Source organism: Polyodon spathula, chromosome 5, assembly GCF_017654505.1.
Source record: "Polyodon spathula isolate WHYD16114869_AA chromosome 5, ASM1765450v1, whole genome shotgun sequence".
Taxonomy (NCBI): Eukaryota; Metazoa; Chordata; class Actinopteri; order Acipenseriformes; family Polyodontidae; genus Polyodon; species Polyodon spathula.
In genome coordinates this window covers 70,140,539-70,156,771 of record NC_054538.1, presented here as the reverse complement: position 1 = coordinate 70,156,771, position 16,233 = coordinate 70,140,539, and the positions used below count along the sequence as shown (strand labels likewise).

Sequence of the window (16,233 nt, the reverse complement as noted above, 5' to 3'; positions counted from 1 at the left end):
TACACATGGAAGAGGTGTAGATTTAGATTAGATTTAGTACAGTGGGATCACAATGATACATTTTAAAAATATATTAGCATTGTGATTATATTTCAGCAGTAGTGAAATGTGTGCTTTTCATATTGCAGTTTATTCCTTATCCACACTGAGTTACCAAAGCCAATGCACTTCCTTGAGCTGGACACCAGTGTGATATAGCAGACAATGGTTACAGAGAGTTTTTCTCTAATACTCCATAAACTTGTTTCCATAAACAAACTGTGTTCAACATGCACTTTATTTAATTATATGGTCTTTGCATTTGAACTCACAATTTTAATTCAAATCAATTCCATTAAAAAAAAAAAAAAAAAAAAAAAAAAAAAAAAACAGACTACCCTTTCTGAAAGATGTATTTCACAGACATCTCCCTCTCCAAAAATATGAGCAAAATAAAACTCAAATGTTATGTCACGATAATTTGATTATAAGAATTATATAATATTATAATAATTTGAATTGATAATGGCCTTTAGTTCCTGTTGTTAATGTAGTGTTGTGTGAACTTAGGACAGGTACACTGCGTTTTTTAATACAATGACTTTTTGCATTTGAACCTTGAACCCTTGAGAGGTCAAATAGTAAATTAATACAGAACATTGTTCCCTGTCTTTAAATTCCTCATAGTTTCTAAACAATCTGTCTGAAATTCAGGAGGTGAAAAGTGGGCTATTTAATTAATTAGAGCCCCTGTTGGTATCTAGTCTGAGCATTCACAGTTTATCTGTGTTTGCTGCTAGCTGCTACCTTAGCAGTGGTGTCTCCCTCTGATATAATAAACTTTTTAGGGGTTCAAATCATATAACCCTTCAACTCTGAGCTCCTGTTTCCATTCTAACAACATCAGGGAGGTACCAATAATATATTACGAACATTCTTGTACCACTTGGGCACTCAGTACACACATCTACTTGTTCACAGCCAGTTTAATGAAAGCTGTTTAGTGAATAGAGGGAAATGATTAAAATGGAATATCTGAGCACCACTTTGAACGTTCACAAAAAGAGAAAGGTTAAAAAAAAAACTAAAGAAAATACAGTCAGACTGCTTTTTGAAGCCACCTGTTCTTTAACAGCTGTGATATTAACATTTCCCAACAAATATTGCTTTATAGAAAGGAGCAGAAGGTAGATTCGAAAGATGCAATTATTCTTCATCAATTCTCAAGGCCAAAGAATGGAGCGCCTAGTTTATCACCATTTTGCTTGAAGATGGAAACATACCTTCGAATGGTGGATTTACCCTACCAGGTACCGGCTTTATTCATTTCCAGGATATTTTATTACTTTGGTCCTTTATTATAATACTGCAGTTACTCTGTGGGTGTTTCAGATAATCAAAGGTCCATTGAATATACTCAAACTGTATATTATAAATATCACAGATCACCTAGGCCAATCAGCTTCTGAGTAGCATGGTCACTCATTAGAACACAGGTAGATGCCCTCTTAAAGCCAACAGTACAGTACTTTAGACTCTTGAAACTCGCTATAACCAGGGACATACATTTCAAGCAGCTTAAGTGATCCAACCCAAAACATACAACCTTTAAACACGTTTATAAAATGTATTCATACACACAAAATATTGAATCTGTTTATAGCATAATATCCTATGCAGCAGTAATTATCCATAAATAGTTGACCTTGTGTTTTGTCTTTTCACCTTTCAGATTAAAACACTGACACATGCTTAAGAGTGACATTTTATGGATAATGCACCACCTCCAATCTAGTACCCAGAACATGACCACTATACTGAGGAAACATGGATCCGAATAGGGACAACATGTGGGCATATATTGCATTTTGTTTAACTTAAGAAAGGGTTCAAAGAAAAGCCCAGAGTCCCAGGGTATAAAACACTGGTTAACTTTAAGGTACTAGTTATATTCTCTGCAGGGATTCAAATCATTAATCGTCTTGCTTCTAGATGTAAATAAAGTCATCAGTCTAATTGAATTTTGGGACAATCTCTGAGCAAGCCTGAGCAATTTTTGCAACGAGGCCTGTAAAAAAGTGACCACCAGTAATTTCTACCCCTAAATGATTTAATGGACACTCTCTCGATAAACTCATTATTATTACTAATGAAATCCCCCCAGTGGTCTTTTTTATACATTACAGAAATCCCACCTTGCTCAAGCTTCTTCAGAGACAGCTCCAATGGTATATCGTCAAATATAGTGCAGAAACTCAAATAAATGATGATTAAGAACACACATCATGGGATAATAAACAAATAGAAAAGGAATTGTTATGCAAGGGCAGAGGGTATTAACGATTCCCACTATACACTGCAGGACATGCAGTCTCTCCAGTCCTCCAGCTTGTTAGCTGCATGTTGCAAACATACAACCTGGTAGTATGCAGGATCCGCTGTGACCGATTACAATTGTGTTTCCTGCAGAATTATTTTGATGGCAAACTTTCTCCCCAAGGGAAGATGCCGTGGATTGAATACAACAACGAGAAAGTGTCAGGCACTGAATTCATTATTGACTTTTTAGAGGAAAAACTCGGAGTAAACTTAAACAAGAACCTGAACCCGCATGAGAAAGCGGTGTCCAGAACAGTGACTAGAATGGTTGAAGAGCACTTTTATTGGTGAGTCCGCTACTGTTTCTTTAACCTTTTTGAATACCTCGTTCTACATTTACTGTCCGTGCATTTGCTTTGTAAATTAACACTGCAATGGAAGTCTTGCATATCGGCCAGGTCCTTGTGAACAGATGCATGTGAAAACTGTTAATTCAGGGTAGCAGACACATCTAAAATAAAACGAGTTGAAATGTCTCTGATCTAGCCTCCAGTACCCGAGCAAGTTAGCCGTTGTGCACTTCTTGAAGGGGACAGTATTTTCAGGGTTTTTTTTTGTTTTTTTTACCCATATTGTGCAGCCTTGGGAAAATAGTCTTAGAAGAGTTAGATTCAAATGTAATTTTCCTCTTTTTGTATTGTCTTCTTTACTATGATGTTTCAAGTGATTCTTGCTTAAATTACTGAACTATTGTGTTTGTTATTTTTTGATAAGTGCGTGTTAGGCATATTAGTAACCTGCACACAGCTGAACTAAAGGAAGCTTGCAAAGTGGCAGATCGCTAGATGGTGCTGGATTGTACATCTGTAAAGACACCGTGGCTACTATATGATAAACATCACAACAAGGAAAAGGAACAGTAAAAAATAAAACTAAGAAATTTGAAGCTATGTACTTTTAAAGTGAATAGCTAATCCAATTTTGATGAAACTTGGTAAAGACATTTTTAATTTAACATTTCAAATATATTACGAGAATCATCTGTGGATATGTGAAGGTATCTGGATGTCAGGACACATATGTGCAGGTTTGTCAGGACACGTATGTGCATGTTTGTCACACTAGCATTTAACAAGTAAGTACTGTGGATGTAGGTTCAGTTCCAGGTATTGTAATATTAAGAGCAGCTTAATTTTTGTATGAAATACATGTATTCTTCTTTGCTTACATTGACTTTGTTTGTCCTTTTCTGTTTCAGTCATCACGTGGTAACTTTTTAAAACGCAGAAGTTTCAAGTTGCCCTCCACCCCCTTACAGGAGGTGTGTTAGTAGGTGTTTTGTGACGCTTACCTAAAGGTACAGCGCATCACGTTTAGCATTAGTTTGTGGTTTGAGAACCAGTTATAACCAGTTACACCCGTTCCCATTTACAAGAATACAGAAGATAGTCATATAAACATAAACAGAAAGGCTTGCAGAAATGTAGAGACTGAGGTTACCAGAGTGCATTCTTACAGTAGGACAGGTTAATGAATTCAGGTGTATTATTATTATTATTATTACTATTATTATTAATTATTCATTTAGCAGATTCTTTTATCCAAAGCGACTTACAGAGACTAGGGGGTGAACTATACATCAACAACTGCTGCTGCAGAGTCACTTCCAACAGGACCTCAGTTTTACGTCTCACTTGTACTTAGGAAGAAGACATTTTATAGACCACTTCTGAGTTGAAATAGTCACCAAGACGTGTTGACTGAAACCGAAAAGGATGTACCAAGTAAATCCAAACAACAAGAAGAATACATTAGTTCATATTCTTCTGATATGTCTTCCCATACCAAGATGATCTTTATGTTCCACCCCTGTGAAACACCCCTTGATACCCCCCTAGCTCCACAAATGTAGGTGAGCTGTGACTGAGCGTTGGTATCTACGGTATTGTTCTGCGTATTTGTTAGTTTCAGCTGTTTACTGTTGCTGTATTTACATATAGTTCAAGTCTGCTCTGTATCAATGGTATTATTCCTGCTTGCATTCAGTCCAGCAGCTATATTCCATTAAGGCAAGTTTGCTAATCCATTTAAGTGATCTTATAACTTGACATACAAAAGCCAGGTACACAATAAAGAGTGCCATGCATCAGTTAGTGCCAAAGAACAAACACATACATTGTGACCTCAAAGGAATGCAGACTGACCATTGGAGTGCTCCTTACTGTATGTCACGTCCATTTCACCTTAAGAGTTTCTGCCACTGCAAAATTGGAAACTCATTCATTTTCTTTTGTGTGTAAGGTGATTGCTTAATTATCAGAATAATGAAAAGCTAAGACAATTAAATGAAATGTTGCTGAGTTCATCTGAGATGTAAGCTGGTATCTTAATGAAAATGTGCAATTGGTCACATGTGTCTCGTTGCTGTTCTTCAAAATTTTGCCAGTGCATCGGTTACTGTACTTTTTTTTCATAGCAAATAGTTTTTTTAGAAGATGATGTGAGGTCCACCAGCTGCTTATGTTGTAGGTTCTCAGTTGACATACAGTGTGTTTCTTTAAGAGAAGCTATGAAAAAATGTTTTTAGCATCAAATACTATCCTAAATAATAAAATACTATACTAAATAATAATCACTTAACTTTTGTGTTGTTCTTTTCATTTTGTTTCTCATGACCTTGACTTTAAATCCATCTTGGTAACTTTTTCTAACTTAAAAAAGCACACCGTGAAAGGACAGGCAGAAATCTGACAAACAAGAATTCAGTGGGTTTTAGCATCAAGTTCACTTGTATTGCACAAAAACTAAAATCTTTAAACAATAAGCCACACCTTACTTTTGCCTTAAACCTAGGCCAGAAAAGAAGCCTGTATCTATTTAAATAAACTAACAATTCTTTGGCTTCTTTGTTCCACAACATTTCCAGGACGTGAGGAGCTTAATCAGCTAATTGGCCAATCAGCCAACCAGTCAACTCAGGGATCTAAATAAAATGGGGAGCAAGCAATTCCTAGGTGAAATATACCCAAAAGAATACAGTACCGTATTTAAAGTCGTAGAGTTTGGGGGCGGGGTGGGGGTGGGGGCTTGTTCTAAACAAAGACACGATCTCTGCCCTCGATGGATGTGAGAAATGTGTTCTGTGTTTCTTACTTATGTATTTATTGCATCCACAAGGTGCAGAGTGTTGTAGGGGACAGGTTAAAGGTTACACTGATGTACATGGAGGCTAGACCTGCTTTTTTAGAGAGGTGCTTTAAACTTCTAAGTTTTAAAAAGTCAACCGTATGTGATGACTTAAAAACATAACAACAATAACAAAGTGAATCTGAACCACAGGAAAAATCAGCATTCAATATAACAGTAATATTCTAGACCCACACAAGCCAACATAATTTTATTTTAAAGTGTTGTAAGATTTGGGGCATTGTCCTCCTAGTGCTTCCTATTCTCATCGGTAGTAGAATCCCATTTGCCACGGTTTAGTTCATGTCTTCAGTTTTATCTGTCGACAGTGCACCTTTGGAAGGCCTGTGATGCAAGGCTATACATTTTGCACTTGTGGTCCTCTTGTTTCACATAGCACTACTGGGATATTGCATTCAAATAAAATAACAATATTGAGAAACAATGCAGTGCACTTATGAATACACTGGGAACAAGAATACTTTCTATTAACATTTTAAAAAAAATCAGTGTAAAAGCTTTTCCATACACACGAAATGCACCTCCATCATTGCTGTTAAACCTTACAATAGAGCACTGTTTAGTACAGCTAAGAGATTACTGCAATGCTACTACTACTACTGATGTACAATTTAAACATGCAGCAATATATTAGTAGTACTGCCTTTGTTAAGTAATATGGTACTTCTAAGTACTGTTGTTTTTCTTACTGTACTAGGTGAAGTGAAAAGCCCAAAAGCAAGTCATTCACTATGCATTTTTATAAGAACAGATTCCAGCAGTCTTAATTGGTCAGCAGCATTTCATAGGTATGTGCTTATTGCAGTACAAACGTGCATACAGTACGGTCAGCTCATGCTGTTTCTTGTAATTAGGTACTGGATGAAAATTGTGATGTCTGCAATTGAGTGCACACATTGCGTGTTAGTAAGTTTCCATGTGTTTATTCCAATCTTCAAAGGTAACATATCGATAGCATAAACATTTACAGTTAGACACAACAAATGTGGCACCTAGTTTTCAATAGAAATCAAATAGTTATAAGTTACTGAATTTCCTGGGAGATAGTTTGGGTACAAAGATAGTCTGATGTCACGAGAGGATTCGTGTAGCTTGTCTCTCTCGCACTTATATATCTTGCCTAACTGCCTGTATGAGAAGCTAAACTTCATGAACAATGTCTAAACACTATCCATTTCTTGGCGCGTGTTATAATGTTGTTCCAGACACAGAACATATTGTAAGGTATTTTGTAATAGTTTTTGTGTTAGAACTGATTATTCTTTTGTAATATGTTATTTTTTGTTACAAACTGAACAAAGAAGCTGAGATTGGTATTTGGGGTTTTTGAGTTCAGGAATGTAAGGAGAGAAGGGTCCTCTGCTCTGTTTGGTTGCATGGGTGGGATGGGAGAATCTCAGATAACAGATGCAAAGGAATGTGAGGGACCTTGCTTGCCTGCCTGTGGTGTTGGTGGAGTAAAATAATGTTTGTGAGGCTTGGAAACTTGCCAGGTACACAGGTATAGTGAGGAAGGGTCATAAATGACATCATTAAAAGGGTGTGTTCTGGAATCTACAAAACTGAAGTGAATGCATTGTCTAGTGCTCAGTTCTATCAATCTTACTTCAGCCCAGAGTGACGCAACGTGACGTGTTCAATACAATTTTCTATTCTACTATATATTGCTATACCAATAAACATATATAGTTGACAAAACTAATATTGTTTATCAGTTTCATTATTTCTTGCATTATGCAAGGTCAAAATGTACTCCAATTTATCAATTCCTTGTTCCTGTATCTAGGGCTGGTTGAGAAGGAAAACATACTTAAACAAATGCAGCTTTACAGCTCTGCTGAACCACCTATGATTCCAAGTGTGCTTCACAATATTGGTTTAACTGCTACAATCTGTGGGAGAAAAGTTAACAGAGCATTTCAGAAAGTGCTCTGAAAATATCTATTCAATACCACTGTCCTTTAAATCACTGTACTGGACCCTCTCTGGTATTTGACATATTGTTACAGACAGGAATGCACTGAAGAGATTCTCATGCAGTGTTAAATGTTTGGTTTTCGTAACCTTGGTTGACACATTTGTATAACTGTTAGATGAATTGTAGTAAGTTAGTACAGTGCAATCTTAACAAGAGCTTAAAGAGTCACAGGCAAACAAGCATGCTAAGGAAAGACAATAAAACAAATAATTGGTGGTGAAGACCCTATCATTTAATCCAGGCTTAAACCCCAGTGTGCGGATTTGTACTCGCACACTGGCTGGATTTGTATTCAGAAACTCTACTGTAGTATCTAGCTTTCTTTTATTTGTGTCAATTCCAGGACTATTGCTTATTGCCAGTGGGTTGACAATCTCCAGGAGACCCAGAAGATGCTTTCCCTCTCAGGCCCGCTCAGTGACCTTCTCAAGTGGATCCTCAGTCACCTCACCAGGGGCATTGTGAAGCGGGAGATGTATGGACATGGGATAGGGCGATTCTCCAAGGAGGAAATCTATGCACTGATGGAAAAAGACATGCGGACATTAGCAGCTTTATTAGGTGTGGTAGTATATCATGCATATATCCAGCATAGTTGCATTTATTTTGCATAATAAGTGTTCTGGGTCCTGAACTTTTAAAGGTAAAAGTGTACTTGACTTTACCCGAGATATACACAGACTTCTTCAGTGATTGAAGGATTAAGACAGACACACACAAGGCATTAGTTTATTTTAGCATATCCTCATACAGTATGTGTGGAGTTTTTTTATTTATTTTTTTGACTTCCCCATCACTTTAATTTAGAACAGTAAAATAAAGAAGCACCTCGCAGGCAGCTTTTTTTTTTTTTACCACTGCAGTACAAAACGACAGTGTTCCAGCTGAGACAATGACTTGCTTAGCTGCTCTGAGGCTTTGATCAATAATCTGTTGGAAACACTCTGCGGTTGTAAGGTTAGGACTGCCTAATGATCTGGTCAGGCTCTTGTCTCAGTAATTTGCTCTTTACACCCTCTGCTGGTGCATCGATAGACTGCACTGGCTAAATTCCCTTGTACTGTTATCTGTTTATACAGATAGAATTGCCTATTAGTAGCTTATTTGGTAATATATGCACATTTAGTTTGTAGTATAATAATAATAATAATAATAATAATAATAATAATAATAATAATATATAATAATAATGAAAGCATACCAAGGATCACCAATTTAAATATTAATTTAAAATAAAATGAAAACCAGGAATCACCTGTATTCCTCAAAGGTAGGACTTTGTGAAAATGTTAGTTTGTGACTGATGTGTTCCCCATTGTCCTTAACAAGCAGAGATTTTTTTTTTCATGGTTTTTATTTCATATTTGAACTTTCTCTTGTCCTTCAGGTGAGAAGAAATATATAATGGGACCGAAGCTTTCCACAGTGGATGCCACTGTGTTCGGGCATTTGGCTCAGGCTATGTGGACGCTACCAGGAACGAGACCCGAGCAATTGATCAAAGGTAATGTACTGTATCTCACCAACCATTACTAATCCTATTGAGAAGCATTAACAAGCTCTTTCCAACTTGACTGCAACTGAATAACAAAATTGAGTGTCCAATCTTCTTTTTATAAACTATCCTTTTATTCTCACTTCTAAAAAGCCAATTTAAACATGTTTTTTTTTTAAAAATTGAAATAATAATAATAATAATAATAATAACAACAACAACAGCACCAATACATCTATATGTGTAATAACAAGTTATAATATGTATACATTGATTTCACAAGCAATAAAAAATTACCCAACTCAATTTTTTTTTTTTTGGATTAACAGCCAACATACACTTTTAAACATTTGTAAAGCATTGTTTCTCCACAAGATGGTGCTGTTGGTTCTTGTAAACTCAAAACATGAAAAATGCATTAACTGTCCTGGATATAAATATAAATATTAATAGTACAAATCTTTATAGCTCAAATAGTAAATACGGTTATTTATATGTCGCCTTTCATACAACTGTATCTTAAAGCACTTTGCAAGTCAACAAAAACAAAACAAAAACACAATTACAATAAAACAATAAAAAAAAACAAACATGAACTACAAAAAGTTATAGTAAAATAAATCAAAACACCAAAAAAAACCCCAAAACAAACATCATTATTAGTAGAGAAATAAAAAGATAAGAACACTTTTAACATTTTATATAAAAAAGTGAGTTTTTAATCTTGATTTAAAAATATTAAGTGATTGGGAAGGACAGAAGATGAGAATCAGCCAACCTTAAAGCAAGTCTAGGTACATGTTGGTGCCAGGCCATGAAATGTTTTGTAAATCAAAAGTAGGATTGTGTAATCAACTGTATATCGTACTGGAAGCCAGTGTAGAGAAGCCAGCATGGGAGTTATGTGGTCACTTTTATTTTATTTTATTTTTTTTTACTAAGCACTGGCGCTGCTGCATTTTGAACAAGCTGTAACTGTGAAAAGGCATGGACTGGTAACCCAGCCAAAAGAGCATTGCAGTAATCGAGTCTAGATGAGACAAAAGCATGAATTAGCTTCTCAGAAACCAGCAGTAAAAGACAAGACCTAATCTAAGCAGTATTGCGTAGATGATAAAAAGACACTTTGGGTGAAATTACGTATATGAGCCTCAAAACATAAATCAGAATCAAATATGAATCCCACATTTCAGACCTCTGATTTTGGGTTTGAATTTAAATTACTCAGCTCTGTTTTTAAGGCAATTTCTAGTTGTTACTGAGAACCCACAATCACAACGTCTGTCTTATCTGAGTTTAACTGCAAAACATTTTGAGACATCCAGATTTTTACATCATTCAGACACTCAATTAAATTAGAGACCGCAGAGGTATCCCCAGGTTTCACAGAAATATAAAGCTGTGTGTCATCAGCATAGCTGAGAAAATGTACATTATATTTACAATTATCTCCCCCAGCAGTAGCATTTATAAAGAAATGGAACTCTGGGAAATGCCACAGGTAACTGTGGATAATCCTGTCTCTTAGTAAGATATGATTTCAGCCAGTTTAGTACAGTTCCCTACCCTGTTTTTAAGGCAACCCATTTAAATGGTATGGTGCAATTAGGTCTAATAAAACCAGAATGGAAAGATACCCATAGTCTGCATTTACTGATAAGTCATTTACATCTCTAACCAGTGCAGTCTCTGTACTATAAGCAAGTTCGAAAACCTGATTGGAACTTTTCAAGAACTGTATTGTTATCAAAAAACATATTAAGCTGATTGGCTTCCACGTCCAAGATCTTAGCTATAAAAGATACATTGGAGATGAGTATACAATTGCTCAAAACTGTAGGATCTAAATTTGATTTTTTTGAGTAATGGCTTAACCACTGCAGTTTTAAAAGCAGTTGGTGCTTTTCCAGTTGACAAAGATATGTTAATAATTTCTAAAATAAAATCACAGAGATCACAAAAAATGCCTTTGAGGATTTTTGTTGGAATTGGAACTAAAAAAAACAAGTGGAAGAGTTAATCTGCATCACTGATTTATTCATATGTTGTATTGCAACAAGGGAAAACGATTCCATAAAAGAAGTCATTAGTCTAATCGGCACATTGAGATCAAAACCACCCTGAAAAATATGATCCCTAATGTTAGTCATTTTACTTTCAAAATAATTAAGAAATGCCTCACAGTTAGCTGCTGTAGCTTCTGTATAAGGGGGTACGATCGAGGACGGGTCTGACAGTTAGCTGCTATAGCTTCTATATGAGGGGGTGCAATCACGGACAGGTCTCACAGTTAGTTGTTGTAGCTTCGACATGGGGTGCAGTCGAGGAAGGGTCTCACAGTTAGCTGGTGTAGCTTCGATATGAGGGGGTACAATCGAGGGCAGGTTAACTCATTTATCAATAATGGAAAAGATATTTCCAGATATTTCTAGTTTCCAGATATCACAATGAATATTCCTCCATCTGTGTTCTAGTTTACGACCTTCCCATTTCTTTCGGCATATGTCAGCAGTTACCCAAGGTGAGGTTCGCTTAGAAGAAACTTTATGAGTTCTAACCGGGGACAATGTCTCAAAAGTATTTCATAAAAGACAATTATAACTATCAACTATCCTATCTAGTGAATGAGACGGAGCAGCAGTGAGTGGTGAGAGCCTCAGTGTATCAGAGAGCCTGGATGCAGTTAATGAATTTATTTTGCAAGCTTTAATGTAATGCACTGCACTCTTAGTCTGTAAAGGCAACTTAATCTCAAAAAGAAATCTAATGCATGGTCATGATTGTGCATAGACCCTGTAACATGCTGAGTGTCAGAATCTAAAAGCCTTAGAAATTCCACAGATACATACTAATTTGATGATAAATTACAAAATTGTTCATACAGTATATATATATATATATATATATATATATATATATATATATATATATTTATTTATTTTGTGTTTTGTCGATTTAAAGTACTTTTCTGATTAAATGAAGGTTAAATAAAAATACGAACTCATTTTAAGAGCATGAATCAATTTCCGTTCTCTGCCGTGCTGGGACAATCGAGGATTACAAATGAAAACAATAAGAATTATTCACTAAAAATCTCAACGCAATCCCATTTTCTTTTACTCCTACTCGTATGTGTTTCCTTCTCTGGAAAACTGGAAAATCACCTGCCACCTGCTTCACCTTTTACACCTTTTCACACCTCTAATACCCCACTCCTCATACATCGATAATATCTGCTGAAACAAAAAACAAACCAAAAAATTAAATCACAAAAACGACAGGATTGTGCTGTAGAACAAATAATATTATAACTAATTTTCCAGGATTTAACACATTTTTGCGAGGGTGGGAGAACCGATGGTCTGAAAAAAAACAGTTGTTGAAAATGCTGAAGAACGTCATGTGCTGTGCATGTGGATAACCTTTTGTGGGACGCTTGCAGGAGAGCTTATTAACCTGGCCATGTACTGTGAGAGGATAAGGAGGAAGTTCTGGCCTGAGTGGTGTGACTACGGCGACTTGCTTTATGATTACAAGGAAAACAGCGAGGACAACGTGACACCAACACAGCTGCATGGTTACGGCTTGTACTCACGGACTGAGACTTTCGACGAAGAAGTAACCGAAAACAGCTTCTCCTGCTCCCAGACCCCAGATACAGATTATAACGAGGTCTTTGACTCTGACGTAGACATGGAGGAGTCCGATCAAGAGCATCACAAAGTGGAATCTTTTAAATAAAGAAGACAAAATGGTAAGTAGGTAATCACTCATCTTCCGTGAAATCGAGGGGTTTGTAATATATAACCAAACATACATAATTATGTTTATGTTATGAGCAAAATAGTTTTAAAACAATAGTAAAAAATGAAACAGAAGGAGCTCTGAATGTGGAATTCTGAATAGTAAATGGTTTCTATTGCAGAGTGGGATTTTAATTTGTTTTTAAAATGATAATTTAATTTGTTTTATAGTAACTGAAAATACAAACAGGTTTCTAGATGCACTAAAGAAATGGACCAATTGCTTCAATTTGGACATCAGTGTTATAGCAGTTTTTTTTTTTTTAACATATTTTTGAATATGTTATCTTATCATCCAAACCATGAAAATAACAACACACTGTAGCCTTACTTTCTTGTCACATTTATGTTAATGGGTTACTGAACACTTCTGCTATTTCACTGCATTACATGATAGCAAAAATTCTAATTTAACCTAAGGACACATGGCACCCATGGTACGCATTCTGGTCCATTGTCTTTGCAGCTTTGGAATGTAACAATGAAACACTATGTTAAGACACACTATACCAACTACGAGGAACCAGTTATGGATGAGAAATCCTTCTTGCCATGTCAGACTACACATGGATCTTAATGATTTACTCTAAACAGTTAGACTGTTAATGTTACAAACAACAAAGTCATACTGAAATATCGGACTTGTTTGTTATATCTTACATGTTAAACATTGACAGTTTAATATGCTGTAATAATCTCAAAAAAAAAATATGTAAATTTCTCTTTGGTGTGCAGTTTAGTATACCTTGATAAATTAGGCCCTAATACTCTATCCAGGGTTTTTCTTCCACTGTATTGTGATTGTATTTGGTGCTATAAATAAGCGAGTCACTAAATGAACTCTGGAAGAAGTTAAGGGGGTGGCTGTTCATACTATTAAAATACGTCCCATTGGGTGAAACATGACTCTAACCAATCCCATGTGTGAGTGGCAGACTGGGTGAGTTGATATCTGCATACACACAAAATGTGTTACTGATTGCTTTAAAGGCAAGCAAACCAATGCTTTGAATCCTAGTTCCTTACCTCTTATAAGCTTAATGAACCCACTGTTTTAACACCTATTACTGGTCCCCCCCTTTTATTGTATTTATTTAATCTTTTGGTTCTTCACTTATATTCACATTTTAAAGATACAACACTACAAGCTAATGCATCTCGATACCTTTGCTGTAGGTGCAACTAGGCCCTTGGAGTGTGTTTAACAAAAACACATGAGGTGATTAGGTACCAGGCAGCAGCAGTAGCAAATATCTCCATATCCCAAATTAAAGTGTAAAATACAAGCAAGGAACCAAACGATCCTCAATGCAATAAAAGGGGGGACCATTGGTCATATTGTTAATTCCAATAAGAGGTGAGAATATGGATTTTAAAACCTTGGTTCGCTTTCCTTTAGTACCACTATAATAAGCATGCCTGATATAGACAGGGGATACACACCGTGGAGCTTTACTATGAATAGGTCAAGTAATTCATTGATCCATTCCTCATTTAGCAGTTGTTAGGAGAGCCAGTCTACAGTGTGTGGTGAGGTTGGCAGGGAAGCAGTAACAAGTTTATTGATTGTTCCCCTCATGTACAAACGGGACTTTAAAAAAAAAAAAAGCACTACCTCTTTTCTTTCGTTTCCATTCTGCACAATCAGTTTTCTATACCTTTGCATGTTCTGAAGATAAAAGCAACTGCTGTACTTAATGGTTCCTCTACTAAATTATCCACTGTAGTTTCACTGTACAACATTATGGGCCCTATTTAGCAAATTTGTGCGCAATCGCTTTCGCTAGGACAAAAATGACAGCGTTAGCGAGCTGCCATGATAGCGCACGAAAATGTGATTTAGAAATCGTGTCTCATGCATGCGCTAACGCACATCAAATAATGAATCATGTGCCCAGCCAGTCAAACACCACAGTGAGGGGAGTAAGGTTACAACCAATAAGGATTCAGCATTCCCTTTAAGAGGATCTGTGTATCTGTGCATAGTGAATGCATGAAACACAAGAAAGGAGACAAAAGAACAAAAAAAAAAATGTCCAGCAACCCAAGTGAGGAGGATGACCAGCCTCTCAAGCAAGGCTGTGATTTTTTTTAGTAGCCTGGAGGTGGAGAGTGAATACTTATCAAATTTAAAAAAAGTAATCTTTAAGACTTTGTCTGACCTGCCTCGCACTTGCAGTATCTGCAACCTCCTCCACTGGGGCTTCAAGTTCAGCATCTGCTTTCCTCAAACCCAGTAATCTTTCCTCAGTAAATTCAACATCACATCCTTTACGGAGAGCGATGTTATGTAAAACACAACCAGTGATGATGATATTGCTAACCTTCTGAGGAGTGTACTGTAGTGTTCCCTCAGAGACATCCAAACATCAGAATTGCATTTTGAGGATTCCAAATTTTCGCTCAATTACAGTATGTGCACATAAAGGTACAAATGTACCTCTGTTTGGCAGGGGTCATAGGGTTGAGCAGCAGGATACCTGTTGTCCCGTATCAACCAGTCTCTCAGACTGTCATCCTGCTGAAACGCAGCTGCCACCTCTGAATTAGCGAGGATAAATGAGTCATGAGCAGAGCCAGGATGGTTTGCATACACATTTGTGATGTAGTTGTTGGCATCACACACTTCTTGCACGTGTAAAGGTGCCTATTCTGTGTTGGTGCGTGTAGCTGAACATATTTGCAATCGATGGCTCCCAGGACACCAGGAAACACACACCTCCCAAGAAACCCCTGCTTTATATTTTGTTGCAGTGTGTGAGAGACAGGGAAATGGATGAATTGTCCTGCCCGCTTTACTAAAACTAAAACTAAAGCTGCAGGTACATGTTGCAATGCACAGCCGACTGGCTCATGTCTGCAGTATACTGTAAAGGCATAAATATTTGAAAGCCTTTTATTATGCATTTTTTATGTATGAAAAAAAAAAACATTCTTTGTATATTGCAACAGGTAGCCAACATTTCTGGAGCAAAATAGGTTTTATGGGTGTGAGTCGCCAAATGTTTTGGTCGTAAATATTTATGGCTTTACAGTAACCCATGGTACGCTGGAATGAGGCAGTGGCATAAAATGTTAGTGCAGCGGGTACCTTAGTGCTACAGACACAGTGTGCCCTCAGCGTGTCTCCTTCCAGGTCAGCCTGAAGCAGTTCAGATGTCAGTGATTGTTTGTGTGTTGAGGCAAAATTGCTGCATAAATTGACAGATGACTTTTTAATGACAGATTTCTTTTATTTCTTTTTTTTCTCTTCCTTACCTGCTTCTCTGGTAGTTTTGCAGGTATTTATTGTCGACCATATAATTTACACACAGTTTATACCTGGTTTTCACATGTCAATTGAAACGCAAACACTAACACTGTTGATGGTTTGCTAAATCACTACATTTGCATGTAAATGAGGACACTCCACTAAAGCTCAGCCCATGTCCAGCACTAATGCTAACTTGTCG

The 16,233-nt window shown here is 36.6% G+C and overlaps 1 protein-coding gene across 2 annotated transcripts in view; it reads left to right on the top strand.

Moving 5' to 3' along the window:
- Window positions 1-16,233, top strand: part of LOC121316244 (failed axon connections homolog) — a 47,092-nt gene that overhangs the window by 1,404 nt on the left and 29,455 nt on the right. The window contains exons 2-6 of one of the 2 annotated variants that reach the window (XM_041251184.1): window positions 1,154-1,289; window positions 2,449-2,645; window positions 7,827-8,044; window positions 8,871-8,987; window positions 12,421-12,732. In XM_041251184.1, the coding sequence (XP_041107118.1) occupies window positions 1,154-1,289; window positions 2,449-2,645; window positions 7,827-8,044; window positions 8,871-8,987; window positions 12,421-12,719 (967 nt within the window). In that variant the 3' untranslated portion in view covers window positions 12,720-12,732. Of the gene's footprint in view, window positions 1-1,153; window positions 1,290-2,448; window positions 2,646-7,826; window positions 8,045-8,870; window positions 8,988-12,420; window positions 15,711-16,233 lie in introns of those variants that run through there. The other variant, XM_041251185.1, reaches the window with a different exon arrangement.